The sequence below is a fragment of the Carettochelys insculpta genome, chromosome 4 (genome assembly GCF_033958435.1).
Source record: "Carettochelys insculpta isolate YL-2023 chromosome 4, ASM3395843v1, whole genome shotgun sequence".
NCBI classification, from domain to species: domain Eukaryota; kingdom Metazoa; phylum Chordata; order Testudines; family Carettochelyidae; genus Carettochelys; species Carettochelys insculpta.
The window spans coordinates 5650961-5668287 of NC_134140.1; the positions used below are offsets into that span (position 1 = coordinate 5650961).

A 17327-nucleotide genomic window follows, 5' to 3' on the forward strand; every position below is an offset into this window, starting at 1 on the left:
GATACTTTTTAAACTCACTAATAGTCCTACTTACAACAGCTTCTCTAGTAAATACATTCAGATGCAGAGCTTTACCGCGTAGGTGGTGGTTGGTAGCATTAGCTGCTCTTCTGTTAACCTACAGGCAGCCTGGCTTTGAGCAAGCTCCCGGCTGCAAAGGGGAAGAGGGGCGGGACAGAGCTCCTGCCTCACGTGCCAATGAAAATTGGCTCCCATGCCGCTCTTGTTGCCTGTGCCAGGGGGTTGCTGACCCCTGGTCCAAAAAATGCCTCCTGTGGTCAGGACAGCATTCTCTGACACAATCAACTCAGCTCCCACAGATGATCACAGCTTCAAGCCACTTGCAAACCGGATCAAATTCACACCGGTAGCCCACCCTGGTGTGACCTCCCCCACCCCACCACCTCACCGAGGGCCGTCCAGTTCCACAGAGACAGGGGAACGGACAAACAAGCCCATCTTTCCGGTCTGGAATGAGCCAGTTCTAAATTTCAAGCGAACCTAAAAATAAGCGAAGGGTGTTATCTTGAGCCTGCGCACACCCCCCCACCAAGCTGCCTGCCAAGATCCCCTTCCGCGTTTGGCTCGCCCTTAATTAAAACATGAGTCACGGTGACAGGTGAGCAAACTGCCAAGCGCCTCGAGCACCGATGAATATTCGGGGCTGCTGGAGCCATTAAAAGCCAGAAAGGACGCAGCAGCAGATAAATTAAGCGACAGGCCGTCATCGCGGATCCCTTTGGGGGCCCAGCCTCTGAGTCAGGGGCTCATGCTTTTTGCACAATGGGAGGTGGAAGAGGATATGGAGGGGGTGCAGCCAGTGCTGCCACCCCAGCAGGTTGCATGTGACACCTCCCTTTTAACAGTTGAATCGTAGCACAGGAAATGCTTGCAACCCCTGTGGAGCAAGGGCTGCCTCTCATGAGAGCAGTGGAGCAGCCATTTCTGTGGGGCCCTCTAGATGCTCCCTTAAGACCTAGGGCTTATGACAGCACTAGAGGGGGCGTTAGGTAGATCAGGGATTGGTAACAGGTTACACAGCCTTTCACGCCTAGTCACAGTGGTTTGCTGGCTCGTGACCAAGAAGCAACCTCAGCTGGTGGGGATGAACACTCGGAAGTTCTTGGCTCCACTCCCAGGTGGGCATGAGACAGCTCCTGGAAAGTGGGATCACCCCACAGAACAGAGGGCCATCTCCACCACAGGCCAGGAGTCAGGCACCTCCTGGGGCTTCTCTCTCCTGGCCTAGAAAGATGCTGTCACTTTGACCAGACGAGGAAGGAATGAGATGTCACCACCATCTCCAGGGCTGTGTCCTGCACTGGGAACCCAAGGTTCCTGCTCCATGCTGTGTCAACTTCCTTCCTCAGCTTACTCCTCCCATGTCTCGTCTTCTCTGTGCCTTCTGTCTCATAAGAGCCCAGATGGGGCAGAGCTAAGCTCAGAATAACTGGCTGCGACTGGCACGGCAGAGGAAAAGCTACCCCTGAGCAGCCAGATCCTGGTACGACGGCACCCTGCAGACTGGGCAGACAGAAGGAAAGGAACCTGCCTGCCATATGCCAAAGTCCAGGGCCACATGCTTTGTGTTGCGCCGAGTTTGCCAGCAGCTGAATTAACCCCCAGAGAAAGAAGCCGCCTTTCCCACAGACATTTGACTTAAGGAGAGTCGGTATCTGATGCACGCAACAGAGCCCAAGAGCTGCCAACTTCCTTTGCCCCCCAACAGGGGAGCTGATGCCACTCGAGTGATTGTCAAGCAAGGAGGATTCTTATCTTCATACGACTCTGGCCAAGCAGGTGAAGGAAGGCCAGGCCAGGCCGGTCAGCCAGGAGCTCGGAACAGTGGGATTTGATTCCGGGCTCTGCCCCAGACTTCTTGCATGACCTTGGGCAAATCACTTACTCTGTGTGAAATGCCTCTGCACAACCCTACAGGGGAGTTTTGAAGATAAATCCATTCAAGGCTATGCTAGGCTCTGGTACTACGTCGCTGGCGCCATGCAAGTACCATAGCTAGAAAGAAGCAAATTTGCTAAAATGGAGATTAACTGACTGTCGACTGCTTTCACTATCTTTTAAAATCCCACCCCCCCCACCAACGAACATCTGTTGGTGGGTTCAGCAGGTGTTTAAACTAAGTCCTCATTTCCTGGGAACAAGGCAATCCCACACGCTGGTCACTGGACCCCAAACCCCATTCTCTTTCATGCAGGGCAGCAAAAGGTAACACTGAAGGCCCTGTATCACAGAGGGAGCCGTGTTAGTCAGTATCTTTGAGAACAACAAGAAGTCCTGCGGTACCTTATAGACTAACAGATATTTTGGAGCATCAGACGTCTGACGAAGCAGGTCGTTGCCCACGAAAGCTGATGCTCCAAGATATCTGTTAGTCTGTAAGGTGCCACAGGACTTCTCGTTGTTACTGAAGGCCCTGGCTCGCCAGGGATGGAGCTGCAGCTTTTCTGTTTATCAGACCCACACAGGGTCAGTTTAGAAGCACTTTTGACTCTTACGATGTTCAAGGTTCTGCCCTCCCCAGCCTCCCGGTGGGACAGTCCCACAGTGCACTGCCTGGGAAATAGGGCCCTGCACTCCCAACCGTTCCTCCAGCCACTCTGCCAACGAGGAAGGCCTGTGCCCTCCAACCCTCCTCCTAGCTGGTCCCTCCTCCAGCCTTGCCCTCGGCGGCAGAGACTGGGAGGGCAGCTGCAGGCGACAGCCCCGGGCGGTTTCTCCCTCTGATCCTGATGGGGGCAGTGGGGTGGCCTGTGTTTCCTGCACATACGCCCCATGTCCTGCCAGCTCCGTGCAGCTTACGCCTCCCTTTGGCCTCTTCCCCACACGTCACTGCCCCTCCCTACGCAGCCTCCTTCTCCACACCCCACAGCCAGGGCAGGGCACCAGGTTGGTTCCAAGCCCTCGTTCCTAAGACTGGCCTAGCGGGAGGTAGCTACACACTTCTCCATCTCCTGCTGCTAGGGCCCTGGCTCTGCCCTTCCCACTCTCTTATAGCCTGATCTTCCTGGCAAGGCCTAGAGGGTAGAAGCCTGCTCTTATTGTATCAGCTTGTCTGTGAAACACCCAGTAACCTTATGGTGCTGGGGAAACCCGCAACCTACATCATCATCCTCTCACCCTCCAGACTCTCTGGGGCGGCTCTGTAAGAAATATTGGCTCTGCACAGACCTCAGACAGCCGTGGGCACTGAAGCCATCACGCCCGTCCGTAGGTTCAGAGCATCTCTGCCCGGTGAGCGCATTGTGCGCGGGGAGCGTGGGTCCCCGTGGATATGTGTCATAGGACCACACAGAGGCTGGGCTGGAAGAGGACCAGGGACATCACTGGGTCCAGCCCCCTGCGCTGCAGCAGGAGGAGGTAAACCTAGGCCACAGCCCTGAGAGGGGTTTGTTCGTAATAAACCTCCAGTGCTGGAAACCCACCACCTCCCTTGGAGCCTGTCTCAGAGCTGAGCTCCCCCTACAGTTAGGGGCTTTTTCCCGAAACCCAGCCTAACTGTCCTGGCTGCAGCTGACATGTGAAGCAATCCCAGGGACAGGATCCCTCCTGTCCCCTCTGCAGCGCTCTCTGGCCTGGCCACTGGGCTCTCCAAGCTCAAATTCCCATTCTGGGCCTTGCCCAGGGCTCTCTGTTGCTTCGGCTGCATCCCGTCTTGCCCTCAGTGGAATTGTAGCATGAATGGTCTCCACCCACACCAGAGCCCTCCCAGACACTGCAGGCCCTGCAAGGTAACCTCTCAGCACCGGCTTGCATAACGCCAACAGATCCCAGTGGTTGGGATTGAACCTGGGGTCCCTGAAGCTTAGTGTTTCAGCCTCTACTGCACAAGCTAAAAGCCACCTGCCTCTTAGCCACAGCTGTGGCAGATTCGTGACTTTCCAGATGGACTAGGAGCTACCAGAGAGGGGACAGAGTACCACACCAAGTAGGCCTGGGTTACACCACGTCTACTCTCCCAGGGCCCTCCCCAGGTGAGCGACAATGTATGCATGGTGGGGCAGCGCCCTGCGCCTGCCCATGCTGTGGAAAAAGAGGCCAGGAAGATTTGGGTGCCCAGCCTGGCACTAGACAGCATGGCGCAGTGGGAAGGAGCTGGAATGGCAGGCCTGTCTCTCCTACTGGCCTGAGCCAGACATGCCCCATACCACCAAGCCCCTGCAGACTCTCTCGCCTGCTACACCAGGGAGCATCTGGCACCTGAGAGAGGACCGAGATTCAGATGGCAACTAACAGCCTGGTGTGGAGCAGTGGGGCAGCAAAGGGGCCAAGTGCCCACTAAGGGGCTCTCAAGACTCCTGCCCATACCGATAGGTGACGGCTTGAAGCGCCCGGCAGTAGCAGCTGGCCAGCCAGAGGGAGCGGTCGGTCAGGATGTTGGGGCAGTGCGAGATCCGCAGGATGAGCAAGTTACCGCCCGTGGCCTTCAGCAAGGACTCCAGCCCGGCTTCGAGGCAGCCCCTGAGGAGAGAGAACCAGCGGAGAAGCCAGCTCAGCACTGCTCACTGCTACCCCTGTGCTCAAAGCTGGGCTAGACCCAGAGCCCTGGGCCAGGCCCAGTGCGGGAATCCAAGCCGAGCGGCCAGGCCAGAAAGTGCCACAGGGCAGACGGTAGGGATCCCAGCTCTGGGATTGCTTCACACTGGTGGACCTCAGCTCCCACCCATCCCAGTACCCCCACAGGACCCAGCCCCCTGGGAATGCCTCTCAGTGACTGGTACCGGACAGGTGAGACCGACGGTTGAGATTCCTTCCCTTAGTGCTTTGGTGGCTATTGGAAATACAATCCCCACCCACCAAAAACACGAGGGTCACTTCTCGGGACGTCCACCTGGACTGACCAACGGCCATAAGGAGCAGCCCGGCCCTGGCAAGGGGTACGGACTTGGGCCCAGATGTCAAAGGCATTCGGGCAGTGGTCTCCCAGGGATTTCAGTGGAAATTAGCTGCTGAAGTATCTGTGTGGAAATGGGCCCAGAAGACTCAGCTCTCTCCCATCGCTGAGTAGGGCCTTGCTGTGATGAAGGCTACCTCCTCTTCCTCAGCCTCACTCCTCACAGCCGGTGTGGGTGGCAGGGACCCAGGCTGGGAAGCCCTGCCAGGTGCTTCCCCTTCCTCATCCTGTCTGCCTGACCCGGACTGGTGGCTTATTCCAAGGGCAGACCCAGACTCCACAGGAAGGGTCTCACGCACCCTGGAGTAGTTTGGGGGATGGACTTTCCCCCTTGTCCTTCCCCTACCCCTTTGCAGGCCATTTTGTTCCCAGTGACGTCTGCTCCACAGATCCAGCTCCGGCCCCTACTGCACCTCTGCCAGACCACTCCCCCAGTCTTGCCTCCACCGTCCCAGTCCCTCCCCAGCCTGCTGTGCCCTTCAAGCCCAGCTTTGCTCAGACAGACACCGCAGCAAACATCCAGCTCCTGCCCCCAGGAGTTTCTGCCCTGCCCGGAGACAGACGAGCCCCTTATCGAACCGGCTGGGTGGGCTGCGGCGCGGGGAGGGCGCGTCTGGCGGGAACTCACCGGGTGTTTCTCATGTACTCCTCCTTGCTTTCCTTCTTCCTTCTCAGCCGGGGCTTGAGGTTCTGCAGCGTGAGGGAATGCGTCTGGGTGCACCACTGCGACAGCATGGCCAGGAACTGCCGGGGGAAGCCGGAAGCCCATTGGAGAGAGCCGTGCGCTGGGCCGGGGCCGGGCAGCCGGTAGGGCTGAAGCCACCTCGCACACACGCAGGGTACGCATGGGGCAAAGAACCTCCCAGCTGCCCATGGGGCCCAGTCCCAGCGTGCCGGCTGCAGGGCTGAGCACAGCACACACACACACACACACTCAGAGCTGCCCTCGTACGGCACGCGCGCACACACAGACACACATAGACACACACACACACAAAGAGCTGCTCTCACAGGCCTTTGAGCCCGCGCTCTCAAACCCGGCCAGGAGGAGAGTCAGCCCCAGCCTGAGTGTCTGCACGGCTACGTTTAACCCCCAGCCCCAGGTCAGGCTCGCTGGGCTCTGGGACACCGGGCTGGGAGGTTTCCTCTGCAGTGTGTCTAGAGGGGCAGAAGGGTGCACACACACAGCTGTCAGCACAGGCCTCGGAGCCAGCCCCAAACAACATGCACAAGCACATGTGTGTGTTTGCACACTCAAAGAGACACGGCTGCCCTCACAGGCCTTGGCGCCAGGCCCAGAGGATGATACACACAAACACACACTCATACACACACGGCTGCCCTCACAGGCCTCGGAGCCAGGCTCAGAGGATGATACACACAAACACACACTCATACACACACGGCTGCCCTCACAGGCCTCGGAGCCAGGCTCAGAGGATGATACACACAAACACACACTCATACACATACGGCTGCCCTCACAGGCCTTGGCGCCAGGCTGAGAGGATGACACATACAAACACACCTGCACATCTCCATAGGACACCCTAGCTGGACTTTTTTTGGTAAACAAAAACATTTTCTCTCCTGCAAAACAAAACACCGACTTTTCCTTTATTAGAAAAGGGCCTCGCTGACTTCAACAGAAAGCGCGGTGCGGAAACTAAGGGCAGGGCCATGGTAGCCCTGGAGACACGGGCTCCACGAGCTGCTGAGACCTGGATCCCATGAGCTTCTGAGACACGGGCCCCACGAGCCTGAGACACGGATCCCCCAAGCCCCTGAGACACGGGTCCCATGAGTCCTTGAGACACAGATCCCCCAAGCCTCTGAGACACGGATCCCCCGAGCCCCTGAGACACGGGCCCCACGAGTCCCTGAAACACAGATCCCCCAAGCCCCTGAGACACGGGCCCCACGAGCCTGAGACACAGATCCCCCAAGCCCCTGAGACATGGGCCCCACGAGCTGCTGAGAGCTGGATCCCATGAACCCCTGAGACACGGGCCCCACGAGCCCGAGACACGGATCCCCCAAGCCCCTGAGACACAGGCCCCACGAGTCCCTGAGACACAGATCCCCCAAGCCCCTGAGACATGGGCCCCACGAGCCTGAGACACAGATCCCCCAAGCCCCGGAGACACGGGCCCCACGAGCCCCTGAGACACAGATCCCCCAAGCCCCGGAGACACGGGCCCCACAAGCCCCGGAGACACGGGCCCCACGAGCTCCAAAGACACGGGCCCTATGAGCCCCTAAGTCATGGCCCCCATGAGCCGCTGAGACACGGGCCCCACCCTGCTGCCATTTCGGTGTTTTGGAGGACCTGGGGCTTTCCCTGGGGTGCCCCCTGCCGCCTGGCCCTTTACCTTGGACGACACCCTGGCATTCTCCAGCAGCACCCGCGTCCACACGGCAGGGTGTCGCGCCACGAACTTCCAGTCCTTGCAGACCTCGGCCGCCCTCAGCAGGGTTTTGGTGTCGAGGTAGGTGAAGATGCAGAAGAGAGCAGCTCGCATCTTGAGGACCTCTGGGCTGATCACCTCGTTGGAGCGGGACGGGCTGCCCCTCTCAGGCCGGATGGCCTTCCCGCCGCCCCCCTCGGACCTGCCTGTGTGACAAACACCATCAGCCGGGGCATGCTGCTGGCGGGAAACAATGCAGGAGAGCGGCTGGGTGTCTGTGCATGGAGTTTGAGGATAGTTTTCCCAGGCGTTTAAGCAGCTCCTGGCTTGCTAGTGGGCAATCAAAATAATAACCCTTCCTCCTCCTGTGGCACCTTCCCCCGGGGGTCACGGAACGTTTCCCAAATAATAGATGCCCTGGGAGTTTGGGCGGTGTTGTGATCCCCAGTGTCACCGGGGGGAACCAAGACACAGAGCGGGGCAGTGACTTGAACAACAGAACCCAGGAGTCCTGAGTGCTCATCGTCCCTCTCCCACCCAAGGATTGGAACTGGGAGTCCACCTCTGCCCTGCCATGAAAGCAGCAGGGTGTGGCACTTGGTCCCCGCCCTGCCCTGCCAACCTGTCTCAACCTCAGCCAGGGGCATCTCCTCCCCTGGGGAGAAGCTAGGTCTGTTTCCAGGCTCTCAAGAGAGGTGCTGGGGCGGGGAAGGTGGAGGTGTTGGCTGGAACTGATGTGAAACTCCCCACCCCCAGAACTGGTCTCCCCCAGGCTGCGAGCGACCCAGGCTGGGGTCCAAATGGGTGAAATGCTCCCTTTCCTTTATCAATCCCCCGGGGCTGTCCTGCTCTCTGCCTCCCAGGGAGGGCCCCAAACACGCAGCCATTGAGTGGATCCCCGGTGCCGTTTCACCAGCACGAGAGAGCAGAAAAACGGGCCAAATTCCAGCCTGATGTAACCGATCCCAACTCCACTGGCTTATATGGAGAGGCTCCTGTTAGCAGGGGCTCTGAGCTGGGCCGTGTTGTCTCAGCACTGGCTGCGGGGGCCTGGACCCCCTCAAACACACTCTGACTCGCTTTGGACGTGCAAGAAAAAAACCCACTCCCGATGCCCCTGCTTCGAGGGTTTCAGACACACCGTCACCATGGCAACGCAGTTTCCGCTCCAGAGGAATGGTGTTCAAAGAGCCACGGCTCTGGTGTGCAGGGCTGACACACCACAACGGCTGAGCGAGCCTCTTGCGCCCGGGGGGAACCCTGCCCACGCGCTCTGGGACGCTTCGCTCAGTCCTGAAGCCCAGCCAGCTCTGGGGCGCACACGGCAGCTGCTTAGCAGCGTGCCTCTGCAGCCTAGGCCATCCTGTGGCAGGCGGGAGGTCAGCCGACCTGATGGGGATGGACCCTTCAGGCCTTAACGCCTGTGAAGAAGGGTGTTGTCTTTGCCTGGAGCTGCCGGGGGAACTCAAGGAGGCAGAACAGAATCATGGGGAGCCGTGTAACTGTTCTGGAAAGTGCCGGGGCCCTTTAATCACCACAGAAGGTCAGGGACCTTGGTATTGCTGGTCGGCATCCAGCCCAGGGCCTGCCTAGATCACTGTCTCCAGCAGCCAGCAGCTCCAGCTGCTTCAAAGGAGGGTGCAAGAACCCACACAGCATATGTGGCATAATCTGTCCCAGGAAAGGTCTCGTCCTGGTCTCTCCCTTTAAGCTCTGAAGCAGAAGGTCTCACCTCAGTTCTAGGGTTTTTATCGTTAGCTATGAAAGATTTGGACATTTCCAATAGCCAGATCCCTTTTTTGCGACTTGTTAAATTCCAGATTATCAATCAACAGGACAGCCTCATCGGGAGACCACAGGCTGTCCGATCTCCTTCCTCTCGGGCACGGATCATTTTATCGACTCTTATCCTGGCTCCTCCTATTCATTCTTCTCAGGTAACAGCCCCATATTTTTCTAGGCCCTTGAACTGGTCACCCTTCTCTGACTGTCTCCCCCCTATGCTGCAAAACTCTGTGTGAGATGGGGGGGCCCAGCAGGGTTACCGCTAATTTTTTTTCCATCCATGGATGGAATAAATTTTGTTACGTGCACCAAGGAATGTTCAGTTGTGCACCACCAATAAAAGCTCATGCTGCTGGCTGTGGATGTTCTGGTAATCCATTGGGCGGCAGCTGAGTCTCTCCTGGGTGGCTCCCCAAGTGCTCAGCAAACAAGGCACACTGGTCAGAGTTGCTGCTACGTCTGGGCCATGGGGTTCCCCTCATGACCAAGATGAACACTCACCCGTCAGCCTGCAGCTGTTGACGGACCTTGCCAAGTTCACCTCGGCTGGGATGCGGGGGTCATGCTCCCACATCTCCGCCTCCGATTCGGTCGTCCTGGAGCCCACGTCCGAGATGTCCCCCTCCTCCCCCTCGGTGCTGTTGCGGTATGGCCGGCGGTGCCAGTTCTGGATGGCCTGCCTGCGGAGCCCTGAGCCGCGGGCTGCCGGAGGCCGCTCAAAGCCGCCGTCCAGGCCCCGGCTCTGCCCGCCGTGGTAAGGGTGCCCGTCGGGGTTCTCCTCGGGCTGGTACAGCTCGGCACCATCGCTGTCGTAGCAGCCTGAGCTCTGGGAGATGGCCTTCACCCGGCTGGAGGCCCTGTTGGGACACACAGCCATGGGGCGGAGAGCGGTTCCCCCAAACCCAAAAGCCCTGCTTACCAAAGACCCCCCCGCTTTACTTCAGGCCCAGGGAGGGGCCTCCTCATCTCGATGAGGAAGGCATCGCTCATCTGGAGCAGGCAGGGGCTAGCAGTACCCCAGGCGGACACACCCAGCCCTCAACTTCCCAGAGCTCCTAGGAGAGTTTACCAAAAGCTACCAGACATTTCCCCACCGGGGGTGCTGGGGTTCCCAGGACTCTGGGGCAGCAGGAGGGGAGGAAGCCAGCCCACTAGCTGCGGAGAAGTCAGGCTGGGGGCCATCCTGGGAGGCACAAACCTGGTTTAGTGGGGATTCATGGACAGAGAGGTTGTGCTGCCTTTGGGTCCTCCAGCCCTTTTTGGAACAGTCCCCCAACCCCTGTCTCATTGGATTTGTCTACACTGTAATCATAGACACATAGGGTTAGAAGAGACCTCAGGAGGTCATTAAGTCCAACCGCCTGCTCAAAGCAGGACCAACCCCAACTAAATCATTCCAGCTCAGGCTTTGTTAAGCTGGGACATAAAAACCTCTAGGGATGGAGATTCAACCACCTCTCTAGGCAACGCATTCCAGTGTTTCTCCACCCTCCTTGTGAAACAGTTCTTCCTAATATCCAACCTACACCTCTCCCTTTGTAACTTGTGACCATTGCTCCTTGTTCTGTCATCTGTCACCACTGAGAACAGCCTCTCTCCATCCTCTTTGTAATCCCTCTCCAGTTAGTTGAAGGTTAGTTGAAATCCCCCATCACTCTTCTCTTCTGTAGACTAAATAAGCCCAGATCCCTCAGCCTCTCCTCGTAGGTCATGTGCTCCAGCCCCCCTCATCTTTTGTGTTGTAATCTTTCAACTAGCCAGCCTGGGGCCCAGAGCAGGGAAGCCGTACTGGCCCACACTTCAGCATGGGCCACCTGGAACCTTGGGTAATAAATGGCGTGGGTACCCTATACTGAAGGCTGCGACCTGTAGCCGAACCAGCCAGATCCAAGCGAGCTCAGGTCTATCTACACACTAGCAGTCATGCCGTGTGGGTTCTGTGCAGACAGACCCAGCGGGGGTGGCAGGGGGAGCTGGACAGCACATCCCAGAAATGAGCCATTTGCAGAGCAGGCAATGAGGAGAAAGCAGCACCTGGCCAGTGAATGCTGTGACTCCAGGGAACTGGGGGTAGACCTGGGAGGTGGAATCTGAGATAAAGGGCTGAATTCCCCTCAACACACCCGGGCGTACGTGCCCGAACTTAAAGAGCTCGTGGGGCAAACTCATCTCTGGGGTAATGCCCCTAAATCAAGGTAATAGGCAGCAGGTTTAAAACCAACAAGAGGAAACACGTCACACAATGCAGAGCCAACCTGTGGAACTCCTCGCTAGAGGAGGTTGTGAAGGCCAAGACTATGACAGGGTTCAGAAAAGAGCTAGACACATTCATGGAAGACAGGTCCAACAATGGCTGCTAGCCAGGATGGGCTGGGATGCCGTTCCTAACCTCCGTTTGCCAGAAGCTGGGAAGCGGTGACAGCAGAGGGATTGCCTGATAATTGCTGGTGCTGTTCATGCCCTCTGGGACCCAGCATTGGCCACCGTCAGAAGGCAGGATACTGGGCTAGAAGGACCTTTGGCCTGCCCCACCGTGGCTCTTCTGATGTTCTAAGGGAGTTATTCCAGCAACAAATCAACTTCTTTATGGCCAACAGATGCACTGCCTCCTATCTCAGCATATAGTAGTGTGTTCCAGCCTGGATCCCCACTCCCCAGCTCGGGGTGAGAGCTGTCGCTAGGGCCTGCATCCCCCTACCCCCTCTGGAGACGCAGCCCCTCGCCTCTCCTCAGCCACACCTCTGATGGCTCCCTGACTGTTTGCCCGTTGCCTGCCTGAATCAGGGCCACGCTCCCTAAGCATTTGTCTGCTGTCCAGGCCAACCAGGGCCTGGGTATGTCCCCTGCTGGCCAACAGCCCTGTAAAAGGGGACAAGACTCCCAGGGAGACAGCTGTCGGCCCCAAAGTTGGCCGTATGCAGGCTGGGGCAAGGTGCAGTGGCCCGTGCCGCCCAGAGGGGGTGCCCCCCACTGGCACAGACTGTTACACCAGGTACCAGCAGATCACCACCCTACACGGTTCTGAGCATGGATGTCAGTCCCAAAACCCAGCTGGCGTGTGTGCACGTGGGAACCCGCTCTTCCAGCTACACTGCTGTGTTAAAACTTTCACAGATACCAGCACGATTCTGATGCAACTGTGATGTCTGGGTCAAATGCACCTTAACCACTTGAAAACACACTCTCAGGAGAGGCCAGATGTCAAAACATCTGTGTCCTGCACTCAAGGAGATTTCTGACATCCCCGTCTGACACCTTGGTGACTCCCACGAGATCACAGGGAGAGAAGAATCAAACCACCCGTCTAGACCAGTTCCTTCAGATCGGTGACTTCAAAGCACCTGAACAATGCTGGGTGGCAAACAGCTTAAGATCTGTTAGCCAGACACCTCCAGGTGCAACATTCGGCCCCACCCCGAGAGACATGCAGGTCCATCCAGCCTCGCAGGTCCAAGTTGTAAGAAAAAGGAAAGGCAGATCAAAAGGAAAAATACTGCCCTCCTCCTTGCTCCTTTGACTGGCTCTGCCTCAGGGGCAGCTCAGCGCATGCAAGGAAGTTGGGAAGTGGAATTTCAGGCTGGTCCAGAAGACAGTTTTTGAGTGGGCATTTGCCACTCTCCTGCAGAGAATTCCACTGGAAAGGAATCATACGTCCCTTGGTTGGAGGAAGCCCAGGCAAACCATCCCCATTTCCAGCTTGCCCCCAGGATGTTGGCCAGCCCCTCAATGCCAGCCTGGCCCCTGGAATGCTGGCCCCCCAGCCACCCCCTGGCCCAAGCCATCTTGGGCCACCCATGGCCACTGACTGGTCCCCAGACTAACCACCCCACCTTCACTGGCTTCAGCTGAGAGAGGAAGCAGGAGTGGGATCAGGCGAGCCCCAGGGCAGGACTACGGCCTGGGTAATGGAAGGATGACACCCACTGACCCTGGCAGGGGAGGGGCATGAGCCAGGAGGTGCCCATTCCAGGTGGGCACAGTGATCTGGCCCAGCACACTCCCTGCTAGGAGAGGCTACTCACATCTGTGAGAGGGATGGGACAGGGATGCTGGTGAAAAGCCAAGGCCGAGGCACGTGGAGAGCACTTACCCAGTACTAGAGGAGGATCTCTGATTGGAAACGGCGTAGGAGCTGTGGATAGCTGCCCCAGGCCCGGCGTGCCTGTCCCTCTGCGGGAAGAGGAAGGAAAGAGACCAGACAAACACATCCAACACAGGAAAAGGCAGTTGGCCAAAGCCTCCCGAGGGATCACCTGGCTGTGGGTGGCTATACAGGCACTCAGAGGTGGCACTGGTGTAATGGCGCCAACATGAGTAGATCAGCAGGAGGCAATGCAGCATCTCCAGCAAAATAGATCCTTGGCCAGCTGTGCCCTACGGCCAAACTCCCCACACATCCTAGAGTTTTCTCCCCAAGAGGCAGGAGGAAAACAACAAAACCTCCTCTTTATACAGCGCCTTGCCACACAGCCACTTCCGGGGTGGAACACACATGCCAACAACACTACCCAGAAAGGGGACTGAAGAACAAATTGGCTTGTTAAACACCTACCTGCTTTTTTCCCTCCTTTACATCAAAGATCATTTCATGCTGTGGAAATTGAGGGCCCAGCCTGGTGCTCCAGCAAGGGATGCTTTTAATCACAGATATGTCAGCATGAAAAGGACCACTAGTCCCCTGCAAGAGCACTGCCATCCCCAGGTGCTGGGACAGTGGCCTCTCAGGAACCACTTCCAGCCACTCACTCTGAGGAATCCCACTACTTACCCTGGTGGTCACCCATCCAACCCTTGGCCCTACTCAGGGTTGCTTAGCTCACAAAGCAAGGCCCCCTTACAACACCATAGCACAGATGGGAAACCACATGCAGCCTTGCAGGAATGTGGGTTCTCATAGGGGATGACACACCATAGGCACACTAATGCTAAGGGGAGATACCGGTCTGCCGGTGCCCTTGGAGCCGGGCACGCTGCACCGTCCCAGGCTGCCGTTGGGGGTGGTGCTGCAGCTGCTGCTTATGATCTGCAGCTGCTTCTCCGCCCGGTCGGCCCGGTCCAGGAGCTCCTCGATGAACTGCTGCAACCGCACCTTGGCGTTGGCCTCCCGGGCCGCTGTCTCCTTGAGGAACTGGTCTATCTGGACAACCTCCCTGGCGCAGGGGAGACATCAAGAGAGCCAAGGTGAGAACACAGCCCGTCCACCCTTTCCCCGATGGACCCTGCCGGGGGGAACCGTGTAAAGCTCTGGGAGCCCGGAGAGACACACCAGCCTGATTCCAGTGAGTGGGAAACTGAAGCACAACGATCAGAGGTTTGATTTGCAGAGGCGTCAAGCCCCTGCTGCTTCCCACCCTCGATCAGCCTCCTCCTTTTGGCAGCATCATCCCCACCTCCCACAACCCCAACTCAACCCCTGGGCTGCCCTGCCACAGAACCCTGCCCAGGAAACCGATCCCCTTTGAGCCTTGCACCAGTCGCAGTCTCCTGAGGTCTGGCTGGGAGAGGAGAGGTGATGGGAAGAAGGGGGTTGGTGTACTAAGGTGTGTTTCCAAGGGATTTAAAGTGTGCAGGAGTCACCCAGCTCCCTGGGTGTGTCAGGCCATAGGTGAAGAGATACAGAGAACTCCCACTGGCGTTAGCAGGAGTGGCAGGTGCTCAATGCTTGAGTCTAAACGAACCAGCCCATCTCTGCGTGTCCTGAGACTCCTCGCCCTGTGCTCAGCAGCAGTCAGGCAATGGCTCAGCCAGGGACAGCAAGAGGTGCCCAGAGAGACTGTGTTCAGCGGGGCTGAGCTGTCCTGGCACTGTCTCTCCTGAAATGCAGCCATTTGTTCTCCACTCGTCTGTTTCACCTGACACCTTCATGGGGCTAATTCCACTGGCTGCCACTCATCCACCCGCAGCCTGGCCTTGTCAGGCTTGGCCCCGTGGCTCTGGGAAGATAGGGCCAGCTTTACCTTCCGTGCCAGGGTCAGACAGCTGCCAGTTTATAACAACGCTCCAGCTGGAGCCTCCCCTATGACGTTACACACCTCTCACAGTCTCTGAACAACAGCTTCTCTCGCCTCGCAACAGGGCTTTGGGGTTACACCCGTAAAAGTAAACCCTTAAACCCTTAAACCCTGCTAGTAAGCGACCAGGGAGCTTTGCGACCGGGTGCTGGCAAACAGGGTGCGTGCTAACAGGAGGGAGTTTGGAGAGGCTCTCCTGGAGGAGGAGAAGGAAGGAGCAAACTAAAGCACCTTGGGGTAAGTGGCTGCTTATATTTGGAGGTTTTGGGCTTGTGTGTTTGTTTGGAGTTTGGAGTTTGTTTGTTTGGAGTGCTGAGCTGAGTGTGTGTTTGTTTGTTTGAAAGGCCGTGTGCTCAGGCAGGCAGGCAGTTGGAAGCTGATTAGGTTTGAATTGAAACACCGTGTGCTGATTGGCTGAGCTGTAGGCAGAGGGAGGAGCTATCAGGGAGGCCGAGCACTTAAACCCTGCTAGTAAGCGACCAGGGAGCTTTGCGACCGGGTGCTGGCAACCAGGGTGCGTGCTAACAGGAGGGAGTTTGGAGAGGGAGCTTGGAGGGAGCCAGTGACTTCTGTTGCCCTTAAACTAAATCCTTTATAACAACCTCTATCTGAAACATTTAATTAACCCTCATATATAACTAGAGTAGGAAATGGAGGCAGAAGCCCAGCAGCAGAGTGGGGGCTATCCTGTTTATTGTGTCGAGTGCAGTATGTATGACTACCTACCCTGTGGGCGGGTGGCGTATGTGTGCGCTCGATGCAAGGAGCTCCTGGCCCTCAGAGACCGAGTGCGTGCTTTGGAGGCCAGGGTGGCTGAACTGGAGGAGCTAAGGAAGGCAGAGGTGTTTGTGGATGAGACTTTCCGGGACATAGTAGGGCTGTCCCACCTCCAATCTGACAGTCCTGAGGCTGTTACGGAGGATGAAAGGCTCAGGGAAGGAGAGCAGTCAAGGGGAGCAGAGGGAAACCATCCCGTAGTTGGGACCCTCCTTCCAGAGGGTGATGTTGTATCCTCTCGTGCCGAGGATACTTCTCCGGGGGAGGGAGCGCCAGCTGTTAGGAAGAAGCAGGTTTTAGTAGTGGGGGATTCGATCATTAGAAATATAGATAGTTGGGTTTGTGATGACCGGGAGAACCGTATGGTGACTTGCCTGCCTGGTGCAAAGGTTGCGGATCTCTCGAGACATCTAGACAGACTTATGGGCAGTGCTGGGGAGGAGCCGGTCGTCGTGGTACATGTTGGTACCAATGACATAGGGAAGGGTAGAAGAGATGTTCTGGAGGCCAAATTTAGGTTACTAGGAAAGAGACTGAAATCCAGAACATCTTTGGTGGCATTCTCTGAAATGCTTCCAGTTCCACGCGCAGGGCCAGATAGACAGGCAGAACTTCAGAGTCTCAATGCGTGGATGAGACGATGGTGTAGGGAAGAGGGGTTTAGATTTATTAGGAACTGGGGACACTTTTGGGGTAGGGGGAGCCTATACAGGAAGGATGGGCTCCACCTAAATCAAGGTGGATCCAGACTGCTGGCATTAAACATTAAAAAGGACATAGAGCAGTTTTTAAACTAAGAGGTGGGGGAAAGCCGATTGGTGCGGGGGAGCACCTGGATCGGACGGAGACTTCTCTTACACGAGGCTCCATAGACAGGGATTCCCTAGAAGTTAGTCAGATAGGGAACGTGGGAAATAATATATGGGCAAGATCAGATGTGAAACAATCGTGCATAAAAAAATCCACCACGTCTGTGAAAGGCGGACATATAAATAGTGGTAGTTTTCTAACATGCTTTTACACTAATGCTAGAAGTCTGTCTAATAAGATGGGTGAACTGGAGTACCTCATATCAAAGGAGGAAGTTGACATAATAGGCATCTCAGAAACATGGTGGAATGAGGACAATCAGTGGGACACTATCATACCGGGATATAAATTATATCGGAAAGACAGAACAGGTCGTGCGGGTGGCGGAGTGGTACTATATGTGAAGGATAATATAGAATCAAATGAAGTAAAAATCCTAAAGGAATCAAAATGTTCCATAGAATCATTATGGATAACAATTCATTCCTCTAATATGAATATGGCATTAGGAATATATTACCGACCACCTAACCAGGACAGTGATAGTGATGCTGAAATGTTAAGGGAGATTAGAGAGGCTATCAAAATAAAAAACACAGTAATAATAGGAGATTACAATTATCC

The 17327-nt window shown here is 56.5% G+C and overlaps 1 protein-coding gene across 1 annotated transcript in view; it reads right to left on the minus strand.

Annotated features, from left to right (window-relative positions):
* FBXO41 (F-box protein 41) overlaps positions 1–17327 on the minus strand; it is a 43490-nt gene that overhangs the window by 11877 nt on the left and 14286 nt on the right. The window contains exons 2-7 of the mRNA XM_074991654.1: positions 14045–14255; positions 13196–13275; positions 9607–9962; positions 7285–7526; positions 5541–5656; positions 4327–4479 (exon numbers count right to left, since the gene is read on the minus strand). Of these exons, the coding sequence (XP_074847755.1) occupies positions 4327–4479; positions 5541–5656; positions 7285–7526; positions 9607–9962; positions 13196–13275; positions 14045–14255 (1158 nt within the window). The remainder of the gene's footprint in view (positions 1–4326; positions 4480–5540; positions 5657–7284; positions 7527–9606; positions 9963–13195; positions 13276–14044; positions 14256–17327) is intronic.